At 38.9% G+C, this 9,884-nt stretch overlaps 1 protein-coding gene across 1 annotated transcript in view; it reads left to right on the forward strand.

The window, feature by feature from the left end:
• Positions 1-566: 566 nt before the first annotated feature.
• The window catches only part of LOC139458546 (adhesive plaque matrix protein-like), a 36,720-nt gene continuing 27,402 nt past the window's right edge, over positions 567-9,884 (forward strand). The window contains exon 1 of the mRNA XM_071239975.1: positions 567-926. Within this exon, the coding sequence (XP_071096076.1) occupies positions 567-926 (360 nt within the window). The remainder of the gene's footprint in view (positions 927-9,884) is intronic.

Below are 9,884 nucleotides of genomic sequence, written 5' to 3' on the forward strand. Positions count from 1 at the left end.
ATGGCAAGGCAGTAAACGTCAACCAGGCATTATCTGAGGCTGACACAGGCCTGTCTTATCGTTTTACATATCTCAAATTCGACTAAAACTCATTTATAACTTTTGATTACATCGATTTTCCTCCTCCTGTGTATTAAATTGGTGCGATATATGCCTGTGATTCAGTTTGCTGGAGACAAATGGCACGACAATGTATGTTATGCACTAGCAACAGTTCCAAAGGGCTAATCTTGTTCAATCTTTCCATGGTAATGCTGTTTTCTAATTCGGAGGAATGTTCATTGTCTGTGGTGTGAAACTGAAGGTCCTATGGTGGCCCCTGCCTCTATATTTCAGTGATGTCAACCTATCTTACATCTTCTCTGTGTCAAAAAGCTGTTATTAATTTCTTTAACACAAGATCCTCAGATAGCCATATGTGAAGAATTAAGACAGAAATCTTCATCCCAAAGTGTTATCTTCATCAACAAAATATCAACAGTATTGATTCCATTCAGCTGGGTTCCTAATAGTCAACTGCATGTTACTGTGTAGATTACGAGGTGCCAATACTTAACTTTATCCCCATGGAGATTCCATGTTCCAAACCTAAACTTCATCATCACCTTGGAGATTCCAAGATTCCAGTTCTCAACATCATCACCATGGGGATTGCGAGTTCCAATACTCAACATCATCACCATGGGGATTCCGAGATTCCAATACTCAACTATGTCATCACCATGGGGATTCCGAGATTCCAATTCTCAACTTCATCACCATGGGGATTCCAGGGTTCCAATTCTCAACACATCATCACCATGGAGATTGTGAGATTCCAATACTCAACTATATCATCACCATGGGGATTCCAAGAATCCAATTCTAAACTTCATCACCATGGGGATTCCGAGATTCCTATACTCAACATCATCACTATGGAGATTGTGAGATTCCAATGCTCAACGGAATCATCACCATGGGGATTCCGAGATTCCAATTCTCAACTTCATCACCATGGGGATTCTGAGATTCCAATACTCAACATCATCACCATGGAGATTCTGAGATTCCAATACTCAACTTCATCACCATGGGGATTCCAAGATTCCAATTCTCAACTATGTCATCACCTTTGGGATTCCGAGATTCCAATTCTCAACTTCATCACCATGGGGATTCCGAGGCAGGTTCGGAACACCCTACTTCATCATCACTTGTTTTGTTCTCTTTAAAAAAACTCATACATTTTGTCCTTTTTGCAGGTAAAAACTGAGGAAGAGTGATCTGACCAACATTTTAAACATAAAACTCCATACGACTGGGGCATGTCATAGCCACTAGAAGCACAAGGGATTGCAAGTAAATATATGAAGTATATGCAAATTATTTCTTAATTACATTTAATCCTTTTACAGAACATTGACATAGTCTTCAGGATTGTGTCTTCGCTTATTAGGCCCCAATTTGATTCTCGAGTGGAACGCATGTGTGAAACCCAATTTGTGGTGTCCTCTCCTTGAAACAGATGGAAATTGCTGAAAGTGACATAAAACCGCTACTCACTGACGCACTCACTCGTACCAAATTTTAGGTTTTGTTATTGATTTCTGGATTCTCAATATATAGCCATAGCAAATCTGTTGACCTTTGAGACGTGTGATTCTTACACCATCCGTCTAAATCTGTCTCGGAATACATTAATATTGATGCTGATCAGTGCATTGAAAACCTCTGGAGACAATGTTGTACTATTTGGCATAACACTATCAATATACAACAGCTTGCACACTGTCTAATCAGATTACCGGGAAATATAGATGGTAGGTGTTTACAATGAGATATGTACGACACGTCTCCCAGGATTCTTTGTAACCTCAGAAGTTTATTGAAGGTCATTTCAAGGTGTTTAATTTTTTATCCTCTGCTGGTACTTAAAGGGCAAGTTCACACGGAAATGAACCTTTTTTTCTTGTACTTTTTCCACATTAAAAGTGTTAACATAGAAGTGTCATAGACAAAAATATAAAAACATCATATTTAATTAACATATTTTTTGCACTAAAACGATTTATATTTTTCACATTTACCAAGTGTTCTATTTCCATAACAAAAACACCATGGCTTATGTCCCTTGCAATATGACGTCATTGGTGCCAATTGATAAACATTATGACGTCATCATGCTTTGTTAGAGCCGCTTCACGTGGTGTAGGTACAGTTTGGTGATTCTAGCATCTCAGATGCCAGCCAGAATTGTGTTATGCTGAGTCACCACTGCGCCGGAGTGTGTCGTAGACCATGTTGTTTTACCGCAAACTGGTCCTTGATATCTTTTGCGTTGAGAATAGACAGGGACCCAGTTGAATTGGCACCAATTATGTCATAATCTAAGGGGGATAACTCAGGCCTATTTCGCTCGTAAAACGAAGGCCTCATAACGGCATATCACTTTCACACTATTGTGAGCTTCCTACTTTCACTGTGAAAAAAAATAAGTGTATATTTTCAAACACAGATACTAACTAATTCTAAAATTGCGTTTTGTTTAGAAAAAGAAAGAAAGTGATTTTTGCGTGTACACTTCCCCTTTAATAGTTTTTGAAGAACAGTTAAAAGCTTTCATGATTCCACCAGTGTGATATGTGGTCAGGAAAGCATCACCATACATGGGTGTATATGTCCCTGCTATCATAACGATGTCATCAAGTGTTAGTCGATACATCGTTGATGGCGGCTTTTGATTACCGCTCACATGACAAGATGGTAACTTTATAGACTTTGTCATTTATCAGTGATGAATTATTTTTATAATGACGGAATCTTGTGGAGTATTATTAACAGCCACACAATGTCAGCAGACGTGATGGAATTGCTAAGGAAAATAGCTTCCGAGTCAGGGGGAGATTGAAACTACAGTGCAGACCAGAGAGCTAGTGTACTTTATGTACTTGAACAGTTTCCGGTCAAATTTCAATTATTGTACAGATTTTCTTTCTATTACCTATTGATATATATATACAAATAACAAATTTAAAACCTAGTTATTCAATCATTATTCTGTAAAGAGGTATTTGTGTGCTTTCAGGCAATATTTTTCTAATATTCAGTCAGGAACACTTGTCTTCAATGTGCTTGGCTTCTCTTACTGAGGAGGCCAGGTCAATTAGTCCTTGTTTTATTGATCGTCTTGGTCACTATGCTAAGAGACGAAATGCAAAATATAAAAGTAAAATAATAACTTAGATTAATTTATAAAGATTAATACCTGAACACAATTTTTGAATCAAATGTTTTGACAAAAATACAAAATACTATTTTCCATCAAATTCACCATTTTATCTTGATCCATTTTGTACTTTTGCAAACTTTGCAGGTTTGTGCATGAAACAAAATCAGTCTTGCCTTATCATATAAAATATATATTGTTTGAAGTTACATCTGTTGTCTATGGTTAAAGTAGATCAATCACTCACATAACACATTGGGAGACTGGTTGAAATCAACTGTTATCCATGGTTAAAGTAGATCAATTACTCACATAACACATTGGGACACTGGTTGAAATCAACTGTTATCTATGGTTAAAGTAGATCAATTACTCACATAACACATTGGGACACTGGTTGAAATCAACTGTTGTGACTCTTCCATACTCTCACCAGATGGCTGCCCGGGGCAATATTACTCTTTAAGTCTGATTTCACAAGGGATATTACATGTAATTTGACCAGTTTGTATTGAAGACAATTTGATTTGAACTGACGTAGACTGCAGAACTGATGCTGTGATATAAGCCTATCTTGTATGTATATTAAAACTCACTGTACAATACATCCTCATAAAGGGCTTGCTGTGAAACTACAGGGTTCAGATTATTACGGGGCGGTTGGGTAGCCTAGTGGTTAAAGCGTTGGATCGTCACGCCGAAGACCCGGGTTCGATTCCCGACATGGGTACAATGTGTGAAGCCCATTTCTGGTTTCCCCCGTCGTGATATTGCTGGAATATTGCTAAAAGCGGCGTAAAACCATACTCACTCACTCACTCACTCACTCACTCACTCAGATTATTACAGTGTGATCAGGCAACAAGCAAACACTTACCGTATTCGACATAATAAGCGCCCTGCTCTAATAAGCACCCACGGCGATATTTGCTAATATATTGGCTAGTGAACACTCCCAGTTAGCACCCCTTCCGATTGATAAATGTTCGCAAGACTTATTTATTCGTGTATAATATGCACTCGTGTGTTATATGCACCCTTAATTATGAGCAATTAATTTCTGGAAAATATATCTGTCGTGTATGATACACACATATTTTTGTTTTGTATCATTTCAGGCTGTCAGCATAAACTACGAAATTTACGATCTTTCAACTCTCTTTTTTCTCACCAAAATTATTATAGATCCATGATTCATGATTAGCGTGTTAAGTTTGGAAATCACGTGTAGCATATCGTGATGAGAATAAAGTCACTGTTGTAACATTTGACTGGTTGTCAGTTTTGTCATTAAGTGGTTCACATTAGAAACATTTCTTCTTAACGAACATACTTCTCTATATTTTTCTATGGATTGCATTTCTTTTGATGTAGAGTATATATCAGTTGTCAAGTATTAATTTAAAAGCTATTTTTTGTAATTGGCAGTAAAAGTGTCTGACGAGTGGATTAACTGTTTTTTGGTACAGACTGTCGTAGTGATATCAGATACCATCTTTCATTCCTTGGGGGGCGGTCGGGTAGCCTAGTGGTTAAAGCATTCGCTCGTCATGCAGAAAACCCGGGTTCGATTCCCGACATGGGTACAATGTGTGAAGCCCATTTCTGGTGTCCCCCGCAGTGGTATTGCTGGAATATTGCTAAAAGCGACGTAAAAACATACTCACTCACTCACTCATCCCTTGGGCAAGCCAGAAACCTTTGATTTGAGTTTGAATCCCAACTTGCCCTGATTATGTTTCAAGGTTTGTCTGCACCATACCCACGCTCCAGAGTTTTATCAAAGACCTGCATCACCTCAGGTTTTCCTCCCACATTAAGCTGACATGCCATGATATAACTGGAATACTTTTCTAAACAGCATTAAACCAAACTCACTCACTCACTCACTCACTCACTCACTCACTCAGATACCATCACCCTGATAGTGAGCGTCTAACAGTTGATACCACTGCCTTGACAACAAGCATTTGGTTCAAGAAAAGTTCCACACAATGCACTGAAATCAACGGCTGCTGTAGAATATTGCCACGTATGTATAACATGAAATATTCACACTATTGCAACATACTGTTTATTTTGTGAATCAGACATGGTAAGGTGATCACTGTATTTGACAAGACAGTGATTATATACAGCACCTTGCAGTCTCCACATATCAATATTTTGATGACTGGGCTTGAAATAACAAATAATATGACTTATTATTCTCATTCTCGTTTCACTATTTTCGCTGAAAAAAGTGTTTTCCATTAACAAAATGATCACGACCAGATTCCTCTTCCAAAAAACGCTGATTCAGCATTTTCATTATCCAAACATCAAATCACTGCAAGATTATAGAATTCATTCAGAAAAGAAAAAAAATTGGTTATTCCCTAGTTGTTTGTTGTGATCATTGTATGTGGATTGCCAGCGTGAAGCTAATGTGATCATGAAAGTGTTCGTGTTTACCTGTGTGCCATCTGTCTGGCGGCGGCGAAGGTTCCATGTCACAGTTATGTAATAAGCATACAAAGTGTTAGCCATTAGACAGGTGGCGCTGCATCCACATTCATTACTTAATGCATCAGAGTGACAAGCCACCGTACTGACATACACTCCGTCTTTGTTCATCAGCGTTCATTGTCGGGTGATACGTGCGTATTGACTGAGTGTAGACCATAGGTAGATAAGAGCTTTTATTGTTCCAGTCGGATTTGACTTATTTTTTATTGAAGTGATTGGATTTCAGTGTGCCCTCTGTGTGGCATTGATGGGAAGACGCATGTGTTGTTATAGTGTAATGTAGTCTTTATGGGGGCCTGATGACCTGAGTATTGTAATACCTACAGAGGGGTCTGATGACCTGGGTATTGTAATACCTACATGGGGGTCTGATGACCTGGGTATTGTAATACCTACATAGGGGTCTGATGACCTGGGTATTGTAATACCTACATGGGGTCTGATGACCTGGGTATTGTAATACCTACATGAGGGTCTGATGACCTGGGTATTGTAATACCTACATGGGGGCCTGATGACCTGGGTATTATAATACCTACATGGGGTTCTGATGACCTGGGTATTGTAATACCAACATAGGGGTCTGATGACCTGGGTATTGTAATACCTACATGGGGTTCTGATGACCTGGGTACTGTAATACCTACATGGGGGTCTGATGACCTGGGTATTATAATACCTACATGGGGGTCTGATGACCTGGGTATTGTAATACCTACATGGGGGTCTGATGACCTGGGTATTGTAATATCTACATGGGGGTCTGATGACCTGGGTATTGTAATACCTACAGAGGAGACTGCTCACCTGGTTTCTGTAATACCAACCTCTACGTTATTGCATATATATATATTTAGTGATATGCGTGTGTCTGTGTGTCTCTATCTGTGGATGCTTGTACTAGTCCCGATGTATGCCAGTTTAATAGTGCTAGCCCACTTAAACCAGAATTATAACCACCTTACTCCCACATTACACTGTGAGCCTTGGGATTCTGGGTTTGAAATGGTCCCTAGCAACCTATGCTGGTCATAAGAAGCGACCCCTTAGGGATTCTGGGTTTGAAATGGTCCCTAGCAACCTATGCTGGTCATAAGAACCTCTTAGGGATTCTGGGTTGGAAATGGTCCCTAGCAACCTATGCTGGTCATAAGAAGCGACCCCTTATGGATTCTGGGTTTGAAATGGTCCCTAGCAACTGATGCTGGTCATAAGAAGTGATCCCTTATGGATTCTGGGTTTGAAATGGTCCCTAGCTACCTATGCTGGTTATAAGAAGCGACCCCTTAGGGATTCTTGGTTTGAAATGGTCCCTAGCAACCGATGCTGGTCATAAGAAGCGACCCCTTTGGAATTCTTGGTTTGAAATACTCCCTAGCAACCGATGCTGGTCATTAGAAGTGACCCCTTTGGGATCCTGGGTTTGAAATGGTCCCAAGCTACCTATGCTGGTCATTTGAAGCGACCCCTAAGGGATTCTTGGTTTGAAATGGTCCCTAGCAACCTAAGCTTATTATAAGAGGTGAATTAAAGTTTTGGGTTAATAAATGTCATCATACACGGACAACATTGATTGTTGCTCATGATATCGATCACTGGATCACCTGGTCCAGACTCTATTATTTACAAGCCAGAATCACATAGCAGTAAAATTTCTGAGTGCAGTGTTAAACAACAATACAACAATAAACACTGACTGTGAACAAGCCAACAATATTTCAATAGTTACTGTATCACTAGCCTGTAGAAGATCTAATTAAACCAGATCAAAGAGTGGCTGTCAAGGCAATAGCGAGTACCTGCAACACTGACTGACAGCAATACTTTCATTAATCAGTGGTATTCCGACACCTGGCCTGCTACTATCCGCGACATTTCTGTCTCCATGGGACTGGGGAGGAGGAGGTAGATGTCAGCATCACTGGACAAACACACCGCTTCACTAACACCTTTATTGCTACTGAATGTGATAGTTGTCATGGTGGGGAGCAGTCCGGGATTAGATTGTTCAATACTTGATCCCTGAAAGAGAGTTATTGTTCTTACTTTGAGGTATTGTCATCCAATCACAGTCAAGGTAGAACGGGTGTAAACAACACCACTATTTGCAAGTTGTGCCTCGTTATACAGTGATTGATGATGATGCATGCATTGTATAATGGCACATTAATGTCTATTTACTTAACAGATATATATCATACTGCACACTGGGAAAATATAGAGATGAAGAAAGTATGACATTGGGGAAGTCATGTCCTATCTTCCAAAGTTTGTGTTATAAAGGGGAATTGTAATTTGGAGGTTTGAGGGACTCAAATTAGTTTTGGAATTCTAAGATTACCGGAATCATCTTTTCATGATCCGTGTCATACGTTTGGGTTTGCTTCTTAATATAAGCGAGCTCCTCGCATGATCTGCCAAGATAAATTAGCCATTGTTTTGTGTCGTGCTCCATCCGTTAGCACCTCACTTGATTTCATTTCAGATTTTTGGCATTGATAGAAATCGGATATTTTGGCAAGTCTGGTAGCTTGATATGTTTGTATCAGGGTTTCAATTAATCACTTGTAGTTCGCGTGTCTGGTAGGCATTAATATTAGCATGTTTCGCCTTGAGAGATTTCAGAGGTCACCAATTTCTAAGGGGATTTCACCTCCGAGTTTTGTTGTGGAGATATTTGATATGAACAAGTTGCTAATGCGGCCAGTCGGTGATACTGTTGCTCGAAGTCAGTGTCACACGACTCTTTCGAAATCTTTCCGAATAGAAGAAGGTCAAATTGTCAAATTTTGGCGCCATCACTGGGATAAAAAATGAAATTGGACTTAATCCACATGGTTTTGGGTAATCAGGGTGACGCTTTGCATTAGGAGTAGAGTTCCACAAAGTGATTTTTATTCTGATATCATAGGCTATAAAATCACTCATCTGTTAAGCTGCCGATGTTAAAGTTGTACCACTATTAGATTAAAAGGAAATTGGATGATTCCTTTTTATGGCATTGATAAAGACTGTACTGGCGTGACTTGAAAGCAAAACAATGCTTTTTTTTTAAGACATAGAATTGAATTTACACTTTCCTATCCATGTCTGTAATATGTCAGGATATCTGGTGATTAGCAGCCTGCTGGCTTGTCGAACATTGCGTACATTCCTCATGACTAATTATTTACTGTCTTGCAGGAGAAATATGACACTGTGTAAAGGGCGGAAAGTGACAAGAATATTGATGATTGAGGTAATTTTTTGTCCAGTTTCCAGCATTGATTATTAACATATTCTTTTTCACAGTCTAAGAATCGTAGAAGAAATATTATTGTGTCATTGATTAAGACTGAGTCAAACACTGAATCTTGCTAGAATCCCTGTGAAAAATATGATTTATTTTTTGGGGCCAGTTATTTGTGATATGACGATAATTGAAAGTTAATTTATACTCGCTGAATAATAACTAACATACGTTAGCCCAGTGGTGTACCTGTCAACTTTGTCACACAAGGTACAGGTTTAAATCTACTTTTTTTCTGTCCTGACACTTTGGCTGAAAAGTAGGGTTAATCACCCAAATTGATGTCAGTCAAGAGTGAATATTGTTCAAGATATGGTAAAGCTCTTCCTGTGTGATTCAGCATCTCCCTGGTGTCCAATGCTTTTAAGCACAGTATGAAATTATAAGCTATTTGTTTTATGAACCTTGTACCACACGTTCTCATATGACTCTTGCTCAAAAGTTGTTTGAGACATCAGTGACAAATTTGATGCCCAATGCTCTTCCCAATTTTGACTTGTACAATATGTTCCTGTGTTTTTTCACGTGAACAATTGGCTTGCCTTTGCATGTGTTTGTGATGGACACCACCATTTATGCAGGATATGCTCACCTTTTCGCATACACATAGTATCATCACTATTTGATAGGGGTTGACAAACACAAGCTTATGATATGGTCAGCATCGTACAATGGAGTTTTTTGTGACTATGGAAATGGTTTCATCGCTTTTTTAACTGAAGTGCCTATCCACTCATTTAAGAAGATTTTTTAACTTTTACTATATGAGAATATTTTTGATAGTTTTGTCCCTAACCTTACAATGGCTAAATACTGCTGCTGGTTGTAAATGCATATTAGAGTCTAGGCTCTTAAAACATTCCTTTTAGTAAACATAAA

This window comes from Haliotis cracherodii, unplaced genomic scaffold (assembly GCF_022045235.1).
Source record: "Haliotis cracherodii isolate W230 unplaced genomic scaffold, xgHalCrac1.p SCAF_13, whole genome shotgun sequence".
NCBI lineage: Eukaryota > Metazoa > Mollusca > Gastropoda > Lepetellida > Haliotidae > Haliotis > Haliotis cracherodii.